This window comes from Macrotis lagotis, chromosome X (assembly GCF_037893015.1).
Source record: "Macrotis lagotis isolate mMagLag1 chromosome X, bilby.v1.9.chrom.fasta, whole genome shotgun sequence".
Lineage (NCBI taxonomy): Eukaryota > Metazoa > Chordata > Mammalia > Peramelemorphia > Peramelidae > Macrotis > Macrotis lagotis.
This window is the reverse complement of record NC_133666.1, coordinates 96,443,369-96,463,689: the sequence shown is the minus strand read 5'-3', so window position 1 is coordinate 96,463,689 and position 20,321 is coordinate 96,443,369. Positions and strand designations below refer to the sequence as shown.

General features: G+C 35.6%; 1 protein-coding gene across 1 annotated transcript in view; it reads left to right on the top strand.

The window, feature by feature from the left end:
- Positions 1-14,120, top strand: part of INIP (INTS3 and NABP interacting protein) — a 41,905-nt gene extending 27,785 nt beyond the window's left edge. The window contains 4 exon segments of the mRNA XM_074207503.1: positions 7,712-7,814; positions 8,720-8,735; positions 8,737-8,811; positions 12,175-14,120. Of these exon segments, the coding sequence (XP_074063604.1) occupies positions 7,712-7,814; positions 8,720-8,735; positions 8,737-8,811; positions 12,175-12,270 (290 nt within the window). The 3' untranslated portion in view covers positions 12,271-14,120.
- The last annotated feature ends 6,201 nt before the right edge of the window (positions 14,121-20,321 follow it).

Below are 20,321 nucleotides of genomic sequence, written 5' to 3'. Positions count from 1 at the left end.
GAGTTTTACGAAAAAGCACTTTGGCATCTGTGTGAAAGATGAAGGGAAAGGTGAATCAGAAAAATCAAATAGTAGTCTTAAGTTGTAAAAATAGAAGCAACCTTATTTGGCAACTTTGATTTGAATTTTTGGGGTAATGAAGACAGAAGAGTTGAGGATGATATTGAAAATATGAACCTTGATGGATAGTTGTACATTTGACAACATGAGAGAAATTTGCAAAAAGGGTTAAATTTTTGGCGAAAAATAATATAAGGAAATCAGTAATAAAGCTCGCGACTTATCTGAGCCAGCTTATCCTGTGTAACATATTGTCCCACCTTAAACAGTTACTGGGGTAAAGACTTACTATTTAACAAAAACTGCGGTGAAAATTGGTTAACAATCTGACAGAAATTAGATTTATACCAACATCTTATACCTTATACTAAAATAAGCTCAAAGTGTGATGAGAGAGAAATCATATCCTTAAAGAAGAAACATGAAGTATAAGAGATAACAAGATCTGATTCTTTTTCTATACATACATAGGTACTATTTTCCAGGCCTCATCACTTCTCATCTAAACTTGTTGCAGTACTTAACTATTTGATCCATTCCAACCCAGCCTGTACACGTCCACCAAAGTGATTCTCCTAAAGCTCCCTTTTGATTCTATCATCACATATTATTTATTATCTTAATCTTTTAAAAGTTTATGTTTTTGTTTGCATTTTCTGCTGTTGAGGATTATTAAAACAGTAGCATATTGTGTACTTTTAAATAAGTAAATAGACATATTAGGGGTGCTTGTACCAAAATTTGTCAGTAAGAGCAATCATGTCTAGAAGATGAAAACTTCTTAGTCATACTTTTAACCATAATTTGTCTCCTATCTGTTTATCTAGCCATATTTCACATGCTTTATACATTTTGGACAAGCTGGACTGTTCATTTATCCATCTCATATTCCCTGTTCTACCTCTATAAATCTATGCAGTTTGTCCCTCTGCCTGACATGTTAAAATTTGCCTTCCAAGGCATAATTCTTCTTTGAAACTTTCCTCATTTGGTCAGCTGAAAATTATTTTTTTCCCATTCTAATTTTCTTAGAATGTTTTTGGTCTCTTCTTTGTCCTTGTTTTGTTGTCTTGTGTAATATTTGGAAAGAAGGTACACAGTATTTATTTATGCATATTTCTAATTCCACTCTTCCACCCAGTATATTTTTTTAGTTTTTTTTTTTTTTTTTTTTTTTTTGCCAAGGCAATGGGGTTAAGTGGCTTGCCCAAGGCCGCACAGCTAGATAATTAAGTGTCTGAGGCCAGATTTGAGCTTAGGCACTCCTGACTCCAGGGCCAGTGCTCTGTTCACTGCGCCCCCTAGCTGCCCCCACTCAGTATATTTTTAAGCTCCCTGAAGAAAGGAAATACTGTTTTACATGTCTAACTCTAGAACTTTTAATAACTTTTCACATGTACTGTATAAATATTTGTTGAATTCTTTTGAATTGAATTGTTTATTATTTTAATTTTATATTCTTTCCAGAACTTAGAATGAGTTAGCAAATGAATCATAGAACTTTAGACCTAAAAGGGATGTTGAAATCATTTAATCCAGTCCCTCTCCTTAAAAAAAACAAAAGTAGTAGCCTTTAAAAATATCTTAAAAATAAGATACCTAAAAAGAAAGAGTTTATTGTTGTTATGAATATTTGTATGTATACTATAAAACATTATTAATATATTGAACATGTATGGGTACACAAGATAGAACTGTGCCCCATTTGTTAATAGAATTGCCTAGGTGTATTAGTTTTTAATCTGATACTTAGTCAAATGATATAGCTTAAGTAAGAAATCAAATATTCTGAGCACTAGTGAAGGTAACATTGTTGCATAACTAAGTAAATAAATAAATGGATTACAGTCTCCATATTGCCAGTCTTTCTTAAAACTGAACCTGAAATTTACTATATTATCTTAATGTCAGAATGTTGAGAATTTGCATCTATTCATTGTAGTGTGGGTAGTGAATGAGATAGGCATTTTGGATATAGCCAGGAGAAAATATGCTTAACTTGACTATGCATATTTGTTCTTCCTTTCCTTCCCCTTGTTTCTTTTTTCCTTCCTTCCTTCCTTCCTTCCTTCCTTCCTAATTTTCTTCCTTTTATGTTTGTTTAATTAAGTGGGAAGGAAAAGGTAATGAGAGAAAATAATTTTTAATAAAGAAAATAATAAATTGGTGTTCTTTACACGCATTAAAAAAGAAAAGGTCTTCAGTTTGAGCCACCTCAGCATTGTCTATGACACACAATATACCGCAAACCCCTTTGAATTTGTTACGGAATTTTTTTTTTTTTTTAGTTTTTTGCAAGGCAATGGGATTAAATGGCTTGTCCAGGGCCACGCAACTAGGTAATTATTAAGTGTCTGAGGCCAGATTTGAGCTCAGGTATTCCTGACTCCAGGGCTGGTGCTCTATCCACTTGCCACCTAGCCCCCCCCCCCTTTTTTAAAGATTTTATTTATTTTGAGTTTTACAGTTTTTCCCCTAATCTTTTTCCCTCTCCCAGAAGGCAATTTGCCAGTCTCTACATTGTTTCCATGATATATATTGATCCAAATTGAAAGTGATGAGAGAGAAATCACATCCTTAAGGAAGAAACAAAATAAAACAGATAGCAAGATCAGATAATAAGACATCAGGGTTTTTTTTTTAATTAAAGGTAATAGTCCTTGGTCTTGGTTCAAATTCCACCCTTCTTTCTCTGAATACAGATGACACTCTCCTTTGCAGACTGCCCAAAATTGTTCCTGATTGTTGCACTGATGGAATGAGCGAGTCCCTCAAGGTTGAACATCACTCCCGTGTTGCTGTTAGGGTGTACAGTGTTTTTCTGGTTCTGCTCATCTCACTCAGCATCAGTTCATGCAAATCCCTCCAGGTTTCCCTGAAATCCCGTCCCTCCTGGTTTCTAATAGAACAATAGTGTTCCATGACATACATATACCACAGTCTGCTAAGCCATCCCCCAATTGAAGGACATTTGCTTGATTTCCAATTCTTTTCCACCACAAACAGGGCTGCTATGAATATTTTTTGTATAAGTACACTATTATATTGTTAATGGAGCTGTGAACTCATCCACAACTTTTCTGGAGAGCAATTTGGAACTAAGCCTAAAGCTCAGCAAAAATGTACATACCCTTTGATCCAGCAATACCACTATTGCATCTATACCACTGAAGAGATGATAAAAAAGGGTAAAATTATCACTTTTACAAAAATATTCATAGCAGCCCTGTTTGTGGTGGAAAAGAATTGGAAATCAAGTAAATGTCCTTCAATTGGGGGATGGCTTAGCAGACTGTGGTATATGTATGTCATGGAACACTATTGTTCTATTAGAAACCAGGAGGGACGGGATTTCAGGGAAACCTGGAGGGATTTGCATGAACTGATGCTGAGTGAGATGAGCAGAACCAGAAAAACACTGTACACCCTAACAGCAACACGGGAGTGATGTTCAACCTTGAGGGACTCGCTCATTCCATCAGTGCAACAATCAGGAACAATTTTGGGCAGTCTGCAAAGGAGAGTGTCATCTGTAGCCAGATAAGGAGCTGTGGAGTTTGAACAAAGTTCAAGGACTATTCCCTTTAATTTAGAAAAAAACAGGTATCTTATTGTCTGATCTTGTTATCTCTTAGACTTCTTGTCTCTCCTCTAAGGATATGATTTCTCTCTCATCACACCCAATTTGGATCAAGGTACAACATGGAAACAAAGTAAAGACTGAGAGTGCTTTCTGTGGGGGAAGGGAAGCAAGATAGGGGGGAAATTGTAAAACTCAAATAATACCTTTAATAAAAATTAATTTAAAAAAACAATGTAATAGTGTCCCAGATTCCCCACAACCCTTCCAACAATGATCATTATCCTTTCTGGTCATATTGGCCAGTCTGAGAGGTATGAGGTGGTACCTCAGAGAAGCTTTAATTTGCATTTCTCTAATAATTAATGATTTAGAGCAATTTTTCATATGACTATGGATTGCTTTTATCTCTTCATCTGTAAATATGTCCTTTGACCATTTGTCAATTGGGGGAATGAGCCTTATGTTTCTAACATTAAAATTTAAAATTGTCAAACTTTGTTCTTCTGTGTTATGAGATATTTTGGACAGATGTTCAACTCGCCAACTGACCAAATGAATTTTTTATGTTAGTCACTATTTTGAAGATTATTGATATAGAATTTGCATAGATTTCATGCTGCATTGTGCTTTAAAAATGAAATACAAAGTAAGTGTAATATCAGAATGATTGCTGTGACTTTTTCAGGAATATTGATTTGTTTAGAAGCACAGTTGGTAGTTCATTTATTTTGTTTTGCCACCCTAATTAATAGATTAAGATTTGTTATAGCTTTCAATTTTAGCTTGAGACATTTCATTTTCATCTTTTGACTTTTATAAGCATCAGTGAAAATAGTTATAAATTAGAATGTGTTGTTTTAATGTTTCAAAAATTGATAAATACTTGAGATGTTGGGAACTTTTTATTTTCTTTTTTCTTAAATATCGCCTTCTACTGACTTCAAAACTTTATTGCATAATATTACTTACCCAGGCTACATTTCTATACTTTTAAGAAAGTACAGCAACAAAATAAATTTTTTAAAGGAGTTTTGATTATTTTTCTTTATTTACTTATGATTACTTATTTATGATAATTCATATTTATTCTCTTTAAATCTTTAATATTTAAAGGGGCTTAGAAGTAAATTAGCAACTTAATGTTCATGTAAAGCCCTGAAATATTTGTGTAAAATAGGCTTCTAACTACAAATAATAAAATCATTGTTGAAATGCACTTTCATTCTAGTTTCATAGAGACTCAGAAAATTCTTAGAAACTACTAAGAAATAGATTGTGAGTATAGCTAGTAACTCCAATTTATTAAATTATAAGCAGAGGAGGTAATTTGGTTACACACTTAATGACTTCATTTCAGGAAGTTCAGCTTACCAGTGAAACATGAATATGATTAGAGCAAAGAAAAGGGAAGGAAATTAAAGATACTATTCCATAAAGTTAGTTATGTTAGCTTTAAATTATGTGTAATTTGTATGAAAATTCAATTCTTAAGTGATGACTAACATTTTCTAATCTGCAGTTACACATACGCATAACTTTACCTCTCAGCTCCCCTCCATAATCCTTTGTCCATACTGGCAGTGGAACTCAGACATTCAGATGAGGCCATTTAAATAGCTCTAATTAGACCATTATGCTTGTTCTGTTACCTGTATTATTTGTTTATAAATTAATTAGACACAGTAGACATTTTTTATGTATCTACCAAGAGTACATACAGTACCAGTGGATACATAAAAAAAGGTGAAAAAAGTCACTTCCCCAGAGAGCTTTTTTTTTTTTGCAAAGCAGTGGGGTTAAGTGGCTTGCCCAAGGTCACACGGCTAGGTAATTATTAAGTGTCTGAGGTCGGATTTGAACCCAGGTACTCCTGACTCCAAGGCTGGTGTTCTATCCACTGCGCCACCTAGCCGCCCCAAGAGCTTATTTTTTTATGTTGAATTTAAGGTTTTTAAATGAAGATAGTCAAGTGAGAATTGTCATGTATATGACATTCTGTAGCTACTTCTTTGGATGCTTAAATTACTTGAGAATAGGGAAAGGGTAATTTTTTTCCAGCTTATTTCCAGCTCTTTGTACAATAAAGAAACTTTAGAAATTTTTTAAAAATTAATTTGTTAAACATTTTTTTTTAAATGTTGAGTTCAGAATTCTCTCCCTCTTACTGTCCCATCTATAGCGAATGCAGGCCTTGTGGTGTCAGTTAAATCTGTGAAATCATGCAAAAAAATTCTATTATTATGCTGCAAAAAAATAAAGCATGAAAAATAAAACTAAAAAATATACTTCTATCTGTACTTTATCAGTTTTCTCCCTGGAGGTGGATAGCATTTTTTTTATCATAAGCTTTTTGGATCATTGTATGGAACTTAGTACTTAAGTATTTCACATTTGATCATTGTTACAATATTGCTGTTGCTATGTACATTCACTTTGCATAAGTTCATATGACTCTTACCAGAGAAATTCTCTGTAGAAATTTTTCCCCCATTTTCCTACTTTCTTTCTAATCTTGACTGTTTTGGCTTTGTTTATACAGAACCTTTTTAATTTAATGAAATCAAAATTATCCATTTTATTTCTTTTGATACTTTCTATCTCGTGTTTGGTCAAATTCTTCCTTTATCCATAAATCTGATGGGTAAAATTTCCATTGTTTCCTAATTTGCTTCTATTATATCCAAATCATGTTCATTTTAACCTTATATTGATTGGTATATGAAATGTTGGTCTATACTTAGATTCTGTCAAGCTGTATTTTCCTGTTTTCCCCAGCTATTCTTGTCAAATAGTGAGTTCTTTTGATCGCAAAAGCTTAGATCTTTGAGTTTATCAAACACTAAATTACTATGATCATTTACTACTTTGTATTATGAACCTAATCTATTCCACTGATCCACTACAATAAATCTTTTGAATTGAATTGTTATTATTAGAAGGAAACCAAGGAGTAAATAGCTCATACATATGCCTATAAGGAACCTAGCTTTAATTGATCATTGGAAAGGATACCACAAGATGCATTTACACTTATACAACAAGGAGAGAGAAACAGGGAGAGGAAAAGAAATAGAGACAGAGGTAGAAGGAGGGGAGGAGAGGCTCAAGCACCAAACAGGAAGAAGATCTTGGATACCTTCAGTCACTGTGCTTGAAGTCAGACTGACACTGGCTGTATGACCCTGAACAAATCAAACCTTTCCTAGCCTCAATTTGCTATCTGTAAAATAAGGATGAAGTACATCTATCATAGCTTCCTTGAGAACCTTTTCCAACACTAGTGGCATTTTCAATCATTTCCCTGCACCCTTAGCTGATCATTATGAAGGAGTTGATTCCTATTATCTTTTTTTTTTCTTTTTTGGCTTTTGCAAGGCAATGGGGTCACACAGCTAAGTAAGTATTAAGTGTCTAAGGCTAAATTTGAGTTCAGTTCCTCCTCCAGGGCTGATGCTCTATCCACTCCACCACCTAACTGCCCCTGTCTTTTCCAGTCTCATTCAGTAGTGACTCTAATCCATTATGCCATTGAGCTGCCCTTACAATAATTTTACATCATATTAATATGCTTAATCCATATTAATAATGGATTCCTCTTAGTTTCTTGTTCTTTGTTACTATAAAAAGAGAGGTCATCAATACTTTTATGCATTTGGGTCCCTCCCCCCCTTTCTTTTTTGATCTCTTTTGGAGTAGGCAGCAAGTCTAATAGTGGTCACTCAGAAACAAAGATACAAAAGGCATGAATGCTACCTTGGTGATTAAAACTTTTAGAAAAATAATTTAATTTGAAGAGGAAAGTTTATGTAGGAGAATAGAGTACTGTATGTGTATACATATATAATTTATGTCTTAATCCCGAAATTGGTAAAATTCTCTTAATTTTTCTTAATAACATCTTAAAGAAAACATAATACCTGTCTAGGGAAAGCAATTTTAATATAAGCAGAGCACATAGAAATATATTCATCATAATGTCATAAAGAGTAGAGGTTTTAATTTCAAAGATACAGGTGCCTGGGGTCATAAAATAAGACTGAAATTATTCTTATTTCTTATTTCCCATAGGTTTTCAAAATAAAAATCGAGTAGCAATCCTGGCAGAACTGGACAAGGAGAAAAGGAAATTACTTATGCAAAACCAATCTTCAACAAATCATCCTGGAGCCAGGTATATTCATTCTCTGTGTGTGTGTGTGTGTGTGTGTGTGTGTGTGATAGTCTAAAGCCGTGATATAATGCAGGTTATTGGGATCCTTCACAAAATTGAAAAAAAAATGTTAAGAAATAAGATGCTGTGTGCTGAACACAGATTTTTAAAGTTGATATTATACAGTGCCAAAATATCTGGTCAGTTGTGTGAAAAAGTCATCCTTCTGGTTATTTACCCTTCACTAACCAGAGTACTGGTTGATTAACTCATTTGATTTTGCCTGACAGTTTTGGCATCTCTTCTAAGCACATTTCAGGATTACAGTATTGTTGGGCTTTTTAACCCAGATAAATACATGATGAGAGTTTTTTCCTCCAGAAGAATTTGAAGAAAAGCTTATTGCATTATTTGCCGTTTTACAAATTTTACAAATTTCTGGAAAGGGATTGTGGGACTTTAGTTGTAGTCACTATAATATAGATGGTTTATAGTTTGCTTAAAAGATGGGTTCTGCTTGTTCATCAGCTTTTATACCTAATAGATTACCATTTTCACTACCTAAATTCAGTGTTATAGTATACATGCACAAATAAAAGTGTGGTTTTACTCTTATCTGAATATTTTATTCTATCTCAACTATTGGTGAACTACTTTTTAAAAATAATTCAGTGGAGTTAGTGATAGTTTGAAAGACCAAAATTTCATATGACTTTGGTGTCATGACTATAGTAAAATTAACCTGAAAACTGGGGGGGGGGGGATCTTTTCTCTTTAAAGTTCTCTTGCATCCCCACAAGAACATACTGTGTCTGTGTGTTTGTATGTGTGTGCGTGTGTGTGTGGTGAGAAATGTGGTTTGTGAATAATAACTAGTTCTGTGCCTTGAAAGTAGCCAAATAATGTTTTGGTTTATTTTTTCTCAGCATTGCCCTCTCCAGGCCCCCCCCTTAATAAGGATTTTCGTGATCATGCTGAACAGCAACACATTGCAGCACAGCAGAAGGCTGCCTTACAGGTGAGCAGATGTTCCTAAGGGTAGGGAAGGAAGGGAACCATTCTTCTGAATATACATTAGGTTTAGGTGGGATATTCAGAAAAGTGTCAGCTTCCCTAAGTCTTTATTACTTAAGGATTGATGGTACTATTTCTGGTTGCTTTTTTCCTTGCCCTTTTACCCATTTTGGGGGGGGGGTATATTAGCCAATAGAGCTATTTTTTTCCTATCTGGAGAAAATATCAATATAAATGTAGCGTACATAATTCTAGGAGCTCTACTGATATAGTTAAACATAGGACCTGTGACTAGGTATTCAGAATAGCTAATAATAATAGCTAACATTTAAATAGATCATTTCAAGGTTCACTAAGCACTTTACTAATATTATTGCATTGATCTGCCTGGGAGGTAGATGTTGTTATTATCTCTGGTTTACAAATGAAGAAACTGAAGCAGAGATGAAGTAGAGTCCTACATCTAAAACCAAAGAACCATGGATAACGTCCCTTGCCCTATCATGTAATACTTCTGTGACCTTGGGTAGGTCACATCACTGCTTTGGATCTTGGTCTCCCCATTAAACTAGAGAATCAAAGGTCCCTTCTGTCTCTGTCTCTCTCTCTCTCTCTCTCTCTCTCTTTTTGCAAGGCAATGGGGTTAAGTGGCTTGCCCAAGACCACACAGCTAGGTAATTATTAAGTGTCTGAGACTGGATTTGAACTCAGGTACTCCTGACTCCAGGGCCAGTGCTTTATCCACTGTGCCACCTAGCCGCCCCAGTCATATAATTCTTAAATAATTTTCAGCTCCTAATTTTTATCAAGTATGCCTTTTTCCTTTTTGTAGAAGAATCTGAGTGTCTTAAATCTTCCTTTATTTCTGATAATAGCCTCATTTTTATTCTAATCTGTTTTTTAAAAAAAAGTCTTACTACTATTCCATATTCCTTTTTACTTAATAAATTAATTTATTTCAGTTGATATTGCTGAAGAACATTTAAATTAGAATTATAGTTCTGGAATTAGGAAACTCCATTAGTTTTGCTCAGTCAGGTTTGGGAGAGGGGGATGAGATGGAGGGGCAGAGGACAATGAGGTCTTTAGATTTTTCAAGGCCACACAGCTAGGTAATTACTAAGTGTCTGAGATCAGATTTGAACCCAGGTACTCCTGACTCCAAGGCCGGTCCTTTATCCACTATGCTGCCCCTGAGATCTTTTTTTTTTTAAAGGTTTGTGGGTTGTGGGTTTTTTTGTTTGTTTGTTTGTTTTGCAAGGCAAATGGGGTTAAGTGGCTTGCCCAAGGCCACACAGCTAGGTAATTATTAAGTATCTGAGGCCGGATTTGAACCCAGGTACTCCTGACTCCAGGACAGGTGCTTTATCCACTGCACCACCTAACTACCCCAGGACAATGAGTTCTGTTGTAGGCATGTTGAATTTGAACTGTCTCTAGCACATTCAGTTCAATAGGTGGTTGATGATGCTTCCAGTTGGGAAAGATAATGAAGTTGGATATTTAAATCTGGGAATAATATGCATAGAAAAGATCATCAAAACAATGAGAACTAATAAGGTCATCAAGTGAAAGAGGAGAAAGGCCTAGGACAGGATCTTGGAAATACACCCATAGTTTGGTGTGATGTGTATGAAGAATTAGTAAAGGAGATTTGGTCAAAATGACTAGATCAGAGGAGAATAAAGAAATTAAAAATAATAGGGGCAGCTAGGTGGTGCAGTGAATAAAGCACAGGCCTTGGAGTCAGGAGTACCTGGGTTCAAATCCGGTCTCAGACACTTAATAATTACCTAGCTGTGTGGCCTTGGGCAAGCCACTTAACCCCATTTGCCTTGCAAAAAAAAAAAACAAAAACCTATAATTAAAAAAAAAGAATAATACCACAAAAACCTGGAGAGGACAGCATTATCTCAGAGGAGACTGGGCAGCAGTGCAAATGCTTCAGAAAAGTTAAGAAAGATGAGGATGAGAAAAGACATCAGATTTGGCAAAATTATTACAACAGTTTCAGTTGCCTGATGAGTCTGAAAGCTAGACTACAAAGAAGTAAATGAAAGGAGAGATAATGGAGATAATGAATGTAGAGAGCTTATTTTAGAAGTGAGAAAAAGGAGAGGGGATGTTAAGTGAGAGGAGAGGTGATTGCTTTTCTAGAATTATTTGTTCATATTTGAAAGTAGTAGGAAAGTAATCAGTAAATTAGAAGTTTAAGACTAGAGTTTGAAGACAGACCTCTATAATTTCAGAATCGTCATTTTTCTGCTTTTTTTTTTGTTCTTTTGTTCCTTTCTCCTACTTGGTTGTCTCATAAAATTTGCTGTGCAAATCCAGAATCTTTCTATATAAATTCAGGATCTTTCATTGGCCTACCTCACTAAGAGTTGGTACTGGAAGAAAAAAACTATGTTAAAAAATTGTCACCATTTTGAGAATAAAGCATTTCTGTTACTATTCCTTTGGAGATTGAGATTACAAGGATAATTAAACCTAGTTCAGCTGATTAATGTTTGACTAGATTGTGACTTTTCTGCTGACTAGTTTTTATTGGCAAAATAAATAATATAAAAACTGCTTTTAAAACATTCCTTCATTTTAGAAAGGATGAGGATTTGTTTTTTCATCTTAAAAATGTCATTAAAGACTTTGGTTTTATACTTGTCATTTCCTCCTCCCTATACCCATTTCCAAAACCCTTCTTGTAACAAAGAAAAGTTAAGCAAAACAGACAAAAATATTTATGATTCTATACAATGTTTTATACCCATAATCTGCCACATTTCTGAGAAGAGGGAAAGGTGTTTCATTATCAGCAATTCTTTAGCACCAAAGTTTACTGTTACCAGTTTTTAGTATGATGTAAATATCAAACATCTTTAAATGTTATTATATTTTAAAAATTATTATGACAAGAATTTTTGTTGTTTTTTTGTTTATATTACTTTGGTCATTGTGTGTTGTTTTTCTAGTTATGTTTTCCTCACTTCAATTCATCCTTTAATTATATTAATTTATAGTAGTTTCTCCAGATTTTTTCTGAATTCTATATATATGACATATAATTTTTTTTAAGATTTTATTTATTTTGAGTTTTACAGTTTTTCCCCCTAATCTTACTTCCTTCCCCCCACCCCCAGAATGCAATTTGCCAGTCTTTACATTGTTTCCATGGTATACATTGATCTGCATTGAATGTGATGAGAGAGAAATCATGTCCTTAAGGAAGAAACATAAAGTATAAGAGATAGCAAGATCGGACAATAAGGTATCAGGTTTTTCCCCCTAAATTAAAGGCAATGGTAAGACATAATTTTAATCATGTTGTTGAGGAACTATGATTGTTAATCTTTCCTTTCTTTTTTTCCAGCATGCTCATGCACATTCTTCAGGATACTTCATAACCCAGGACTCTGCATTTGGAAATCTCATACTTCCTGTTTTACCTCGGCTTGACCCAGAATGAAGGAAATTTTTATATTAGGGAAAATAATTTTGTAAAATGAATTGCCAAAGTTACTATCAGTCTGTTTCACTCTGTACTAAGAAATGACTCACTTTTTTTGTGAGATTTTGTATTTTATGCCTTGTTGCAAGAAAGGCACATCCATGCAGGTTCAATGTATGTGAATGGTGCATGTTATGTATAACATACAGTCTGAAATTATTCTGTAATGCACTTCATTTATTTATACCAACATGCTTGACTGCTTTAAATTTTTTTTTAACTTTTAAGTAGGTTGAAGTATATAATAAGATCAGACTAGAATATATAGAAAACTATATATGGTATTTAAGGAAATGCCATTTTTCACACTAAACAAATAGGGCTAGCCATATAAACATCCATTCTTCTTGGTGTTTTATCAGACTGTTATTAATAAACCCACTAAATTCATGTTCTTGAACATATTGGTTTAGAGAATGGTCCTGAAATTTTATGTGGCCTCATCCCTAGTTTTCCTAATCTTACTTTTAATCCTACAAGAGAGAAGTTAGTCTAAATTACAAACTAGCATTATACAAATTTTAATATTTCTTCTTAAGTATGAAATTTATGTGAATGATGTTAGCACACAATATTAAAAGCTATTGTGATAATAACTTTGGTATTACTCTTCAGAATTGTATATTATGCTGATTACTAAGGCCATTGTCATTTGACCTAAATATAAAGTTCCAATTCTAGCTTAAAATTTAATAGGTCAGTTTTGCCTCTTTTGACTTACTTAAAGGTACAGGTGAAATTAGAGTTAAATTTTTCTGCAGAATTCTGCATTCAGATATCCTTATAATGGATCACATATTTTAACTTAAATTGGGGCATTCAAAGAAGTTCTTTGATTTATCCAAAGTCAAAACGTAATTTGGGGACAGCTAGGTGAAGCAGTGGATAGAGCGCCGGCCCTGGAGTCAGGAGTACCTGAGTTCAAATCCAGCCTCAGACACTTAATAATTACCTAGCTGTGTGGCCTTGGGCAAGCCACTTAACCCCATTTACCTTGCAAAAACCTAAAAAAAACACAAAACTAAAAAAACCTTAATTTGACTTCCTAGCCAATTTCTCCACTAGGCTAGTGGCCATGAACAGAAACTGTACCAATAGGAAGTCAAACTCCTTTATGTGGGGCTATCTCTGAATTTCCTGGAGCAATAAATGAAAGCACTTCTTGAGCACCTTCATCTTATTTTCCAATCTTTAAAGTCCAAGCAGGTAAGAGAAATAATCTGTGACAGTGGAAAACAGAAAAATTAAATGATAAAACCTGGGTTTCACATTTATGACCTTAGTTCAGAACCTCTAACTAGCTACAAACATCTGTTGAGATATAGGCAAGGAAATAGTGGTAGGTGCTTCAATGTACTCTTTTCTTTTAACATTTCATCAATTTATATACTTACTATTCCAAATAATTTCAAATTAATTTAAAGAAAAACACTATATTCCAGTAAGATCGTTAGGCCTGGAAGGAGATGGCCTGATTGAATCCTACCCATGGACCACTTTGTTTGGTTTTCTTTCATTCTTACTAACATACATCTCAGTAAAGTATATTTTTAGAGTTGGAAGTACCTTAGAGGTCATCTGATCAAACCCTCTCATTTTATAGAAGTTAAAAACTAAGGGTCAAAGAACTTAAATGATTTGTCCATTGTTACACAGGTTATAAATGGCAGAACTGTGATTCTGGGTCCTCTGACTTGTTACCTCACCCCTCTCTTCTTACCCACCCCAGGCAACCTCCTGAAGCAAGCCCCAAAGCAATCTCATTTTATGATGAATATTAGTTTTATTAAAAAAACAAAAATCAAAAATCAACTGTCATTCATCATTATTTACCTCATACTGATACTTGGTAGGGCCACTCAACCAAGCCACAGGTCCTACCCCAATGTACATACACCAGACCCAGATTGGAGAAGCCCGTGTGAAGGTTCCATAGGACCTAGACCTTATCCCTGAAATACCTAACTACAACTACTGCCTCTTAAATTCTGTTCTCATGTGAGCAAACCTCATTTGGCCCATGTCCCTTTTTAATATTGAAGTACCACTACAAGTGGGGGGGGGTAGGTGGCACAGTGGACAGAGCACTGGCCCTAGAGTCAGGAGGACCTGAGTTCTGGTCTCAGACACTTAATTATCTAGCCTAAGTGACCTTAGGTCACAACCTATTGCCTTGCAAACCCCACCCCCCAAAAAAAGATCACAGCACCTTACTCCCTCAAAACCACATGCCAATATCCTAATTACTATAGTGTCCCTGAATATCTCACAGAAATACAGTCAATTGCTGTCCCTTGCAACAAGAGCCTTCAAAGGTGGGATTTGAGGAGAAAACTTTAATGTAATAGATCAGGTGACATGGTATCTCGGGAAAAAAAAAATCCTGCCTTTTGAGTTCAGAGACTTCAGTCAAGTGACCCTAGGGCAAATCCTTCCATCTCTCTGGACCTCAGATTTTTCATAATGTAAAATAAGAGGACAAAGTGAGATCAGTGTTCTGAACTGGAAGTCAGTAAACTTGTTTTTATAACATTTTCTTTACTGTATTAAAATATGATTAGTGAGGTGTAGATGGCACATCTAAGTGCCTGCTACAAATACTATCTCATTTGATTTTCACAACAAGCAACCCTTTGTAATTTTATAATCCCTTTGCAATCCTACATATTTAATTTTATACTTTTAAAAAAGCTGTATTCTGAGAAGAGGTCAGTAGGCATCACCAGATTGCCAAAGGAGTCCATGACACATACCCCTATTACAAGTTTAGAACCCCTGGATTTAACTTTAATGTCCTTTCCTGCTCTTAACTCATGAAGTTTGGTAATAGACACATTTGTCATCCCCCAGAACCAAGCTCTAGTTTCTTTGTTTTTTGATGCTTGCTTTGTAGGTGATTTTATGCTTGTTTTATGTGTGTTTAATCATTCCTCCCCCATTAGGTTGCAGGGAGTATTTCTTCTAGTTCTTTACTATAGCCTCAAGTGTACTGTACATTCCTCAAGCATTGAATACGTATGAGACTTTAGTCTGGAATATGGCTTTGTTGTTTTAGTTTTTCATTTGTGTTTGACTCTTCATGGCCCTTTTGCGGTTTTCTTACAGATGTGTCTGAGATCGAATTTGCAATCAGGAATATGAGTTTTGACTTCAAGCTTGGTATCCACTGAGCTACCTAGTTGCTAGGAATATTTCTTACAAGTATAAAACAAATTTAGGAGCTACAATGTTAAGGAATATCAATAATCAGGGCGGCTAGGTGGCACAGTGCATAAAGCACCAGCCCTGGAGTCAAGAGTACCTGGGTTCAAATCCTTTCTCAAACACTTAATAATCACCTAGCTGTGTGGCCTTGGGCAAGCTACTTAACCCCATTTGCCTTGTAAAAACCTAAAAAAAAAACAAAACACAAGGAATATCAATAATCAAACCTACAAAATTCAACCACAACTTTATAAAGAATTGAACTTTGCAATAAGAATCATAAAATCTTTTCAAATATAAACATATTCTTTAATACATTACTGTACACAGATCTAACAGGATGAATTCAAGCTTAAACTTGGCTTCCTTTCTCTTGGATATGACAATTGTGGTCATTAATGATTTGGCCAAATTAGTTGATGACATTCTTTCAGAAGTTTATAAAAGGGTTTATATTAAGGTCCACAATTTGAGATGGTCTTTAGTTGTCTCCCTTTTTCATTTTCTTGGCAAGATACTAAAGTCTGATCAGAAAAGAACTCTGATGCAATGTTACCAGCTTAAATCTCTATTCCTGAATTTGTCAAACAAGGGAACAATTAGATTATAATCAGTAGTTTCATGAATTTTATTATTTTACAGTAAAGAACAAATAAAGAATTGTGTGACAATGGGCCCACCGCTGTGTATTTGAGGATAATGAATATCCTTTGCATTCTGGGAAAGGAAAAGGGAAGACTAAAGTTATTTTTGAAGTTGTTTCTTTGGCCTGTCATTTTTATTTTTTGACCCTCATGGTTGTTTCATCTATTTTCTATGTATGCAGACAAGTAGCAAGGTTGTAAATGAATTAAATATTCCATCTATTGATAAAATTTTGCATGATTATATAATGTGGTTTATACACACACGATAGTTTTTAACTAAAATTGACTTCAAATCAGGAAGCATTAAAAGAAGGACATACTAAAAAGTTCTATTCAAAACTATTAGGAAGGAAGAAAGGAAGGAAGGATAGATTTGTTAGTGTTTTTTGAGTCCCAAGCACTGTGCCAAGCCCTGAGGATAAATTTTATTTAAAAACAGCATGATTTTGAAGTCAGAAGAACCAGGAAAGGAACAAAGCTGGCAGACCTGGATTCCTCCACAAAATGGAGGCCTTAGAAGGAACTTATTGATAAGAGAAGGAAATCAGCCTGGTGGAGAGAGATTCTAGGATAAGAAGACACAGATTATGGAATGATTCAAGACAAGGAGACTCTTAAGAACTGAAAATGAAGGCTACTGACAATAAATTTTTAAAATCTTTAAACCTAGTAATGCTGCAATTAAATTTATGAATAAATATGTATATTATATATATATGTGTGTGTGTGTGTGTGTGTGTGTGTGTGTGTGTGTGTGTGTGTATTATATTTCCTGGTCTCTAAGAATAGAGTTTGGGTGACTGAAAACTCACTTAGATACTAAAGAAGGCCTCCTGATAAGCCAGTTTAGCAATTGAAAAACATGCTTAGAGATAGCTTCCTTAATTGTAAAACAACAAGGGCTTCCCTTCTTAATTCCATCAAAAGTTATACTTTGCTTTGAAGGTCTTAATTTAGCTGATGTCAGTTCCCTCTGCTTCTTCACCCTCCCCTTTATCCCTGATCCTAAACTGGGGTGTTGTACCCTTATTTGATTGGATAAGCTAGAGATGACAGTTCAGATCACACTTTGCAATAAACAACAGTGACTTAGGGAAATATCAATAAATATATTGACTTCTGTTTTGTTCTTCCTGAGGCCAAAACCTCAGGTAACATTTGTCCCTGATTAGGATAAACTCTAGGAAAGTTAACATTTATTTACAACAGCTCAAAACTTGGTGAGGATACCTCATTTTGGAAAGGCTCTTTAACAGTATCAAGCCACTCAATAAATATGTGGGGAGCATTCAGTGAAAAAAAGAAAAATTTGTTTTTAAATGCACATGGAATGACAATAAAAATCATATACCAAATTTAAAAGAAAATATTGACATATGAACAAATGTTCATTTTCCACCTGGCTGCACTCATTTTGTACTTCTCTGATGTCTCCACCATATCAATTTTCTTGTATGTATTACCTTGCCCCACTAGATTGCAAGTTTCTTGAAGGCAGGAACTTTTTTTTTGGGAGGACTACTGTTTTCTTTTTTTCTCATTTTGTACAAATTTTTTTTTACATTAATAAAATATTCTTGTTTACAAGTAAAATAGCCCTCCTCCTCCCCACGAATATAGATAGACTTGCTTGGGCAAAAAAAGTAAAGGGGAGAGAAAAAAGTTAAAATAAAAAAAATAATAGTAATAATTGTAGGTATGGCCAGGTGGTGCAATAGACGAAGCACCAGCCCTGGAGCCACGAGCACCCGAGTCCACATCCAGCCTCGTAAACCCAACAATCACCTAGCCGTGTGACATGCAAGCCACCCGATCCCCACTGCCCTGCAAAAACCAAAAAAAAAAAAAAAAAAAAAGACCCATAATAAAATTGCAATCATACTAGGGGGGCTGGGTGGCAGACAGAGCATTGGCCCTTGAGCCAGAAGCACCTGGGTCCAAATCCGGCCCCAGACATCCAAAGATCACCCTGCTATGTGGCCCCAGGCAGGCCATGCAGCCCCACTTGCCCTGCACCCTCCCCCAAATAATAATAACAAAAAATGTGCTTGAGTCTTTGTTCCAACACCAACAATTCTGTCATGGGTGGATCTCATTCTTTATGATAAGTCCATCACAAAAATAATTTCCATATTTTTCCACCATTGCCATGGCTGATCGCAACTCCCTCCTTTCTTATTTCTCCACTACCATGTACTCTATTTTCTCTCTCCTTTCACTCTGACTCTGCTGTAGGGTCGTTGACTGGCTCAGAACACAGATCCCTGGTCCTGGGGCCAAGAAGTCCTAAGCCCCCATTACCACCCCTTAAGCCCAGCATCCACCTAGCCCCATGGTCCTGGGCAGGCCTTCCAATCCCAGCCCCTTGTAAGAAGTAAGAAAGAAAATGTGTTATATCTGACCAGTCTACCCCCATGGTCCATCCTCTCCTCCTTTATTAACATCCCCACCCCTTCCCCCTGCTCCCCGCTCCTTCTTACTCCAGATGTCTATACCCCATTGATCATATATGCTGTTTCCTCTCCTAGCCACCTCTGATGAGAGCAAAGGTTCCCTCATTTCCCCTTGCCTCCCCCTTCCATATCATTGCAATAGCTCATTTTATTAAAAAAAAAATCTTATTATATAAAACATATTGGCCTATTCCCCCTCTCCTTTTTCTTTCTCCCATTCCATTTCCCTTTTTTTCTATTGACTCCATTTTTACACCATATTTTATCTTCGAATTCAGCTTTCTCCTGTGCTTCAAGTATAAAAGCTCCCTCTACCTGCTCTGTTAACTGAGAAGGTTCATGTGAGTATTATCAGTGTCATTTTTCTATGCAGGAATACATGCAGTTCATCCTCATTAAGTCCCTCATATTTCCCCCCTCTCCTCCAATCTCCATGCTTCACCTGAGTCCTGTATCTGAAGATCAAACCTTCTGTTCAGCTCTGGCCATTCCAAAAGGAACCTTTGAAATTCCCCTAGTTCATTGAAAGTCCATTTTTTCCCCTGGAAGAGGACATTTAGTTTTGGTTGATTCTCAGTTGCATTCTAAGCTCTTTGCCTTCTGGAATATTATATTCCAAGCCCTACAAGCTTTTAATGTAGTTGCTGCTAAGTCCTGTGTGATCCCAACTGCAGCTCCATGATATTTGAATTGTGTACTTCTGTATGCTTGCAATATTTTCTCTTTGACTTGGGAGTTCTGGAACTTGGCTATAATATTCCTAGGGGTTGGTTTTTTGGGATCTCTTTTTCTGGGGGATTGGTGGACTCTCCATTTCTATTTTGCGCTCTGCTTCTAGAATATCAGGGAAATTTTCCTGTAGTAATTCTTTGAAAATGATGTCAAGGCTCTTTTCCTGATCATGACTTTCAGGCATTCCAATAATTTTAAAATTATCTTTCCTAAGTTTGTTTTCCATATCAGTTGTTTTTTCAATGAGATATTTCACATTTTCTTCTAATTTTTCATTTTTTTGGTTTTGAAGTATTGATTCCTGATTTCTGTTAAATTCATCAATTGCCCTGAATTCTACTCTTTGTCTGAAGGATTTGTTCTCCTCAGAGTTTTCTTATCTCTTTTTCCATCTGGCCAATTTTGCTTTTTAAAGCATTCTTCTCCTCAGTAACTTTTTGAACTGTTTTATCCATTTGACCTAAGCTGGTTTTTAGCATGCTATTTTCTTCAGCAGTTTTTTGGATTTCCTTGACTAAGCTGCTGACTTCATTTTCATATTTTTCCTGCATCTCCTTTCTTTTCCTAGTTTTTCTTCTAACTTCCTCATTTGATTTTCAAAGTCTTTTTTTGAGCTCTGTCATAGCCTGAGCCCAATTTCTGTTTTTCTTGGAGTCTTTAGATGCAGGAGCTTGTGCTTCCTCATCTTCAGACTGAGTATTTTGATCCTTCTTGGGCTCATTTGCAAAATATTTCTCAATAGTCTTCCTCTTATTTCTCTGCTTGCTCTTTTTCCCAGCCTGGGCCTGGTTTTGGGGTGCTTCCTGAGCTTTTGGGACACTCCCAGAAGGGTCTCAGTGTGTGAGGCTCTGTCCTCCCTCCTGGTCTGTGAATGACCATAAGCGCCCTCCTCTGCCACGGGGCCGAGGGGGGGGGCCCTGTTGTTCTATGGGGGGGCCTAGACTGGGATCAGGATCTGAATGTGGTCAGAGCC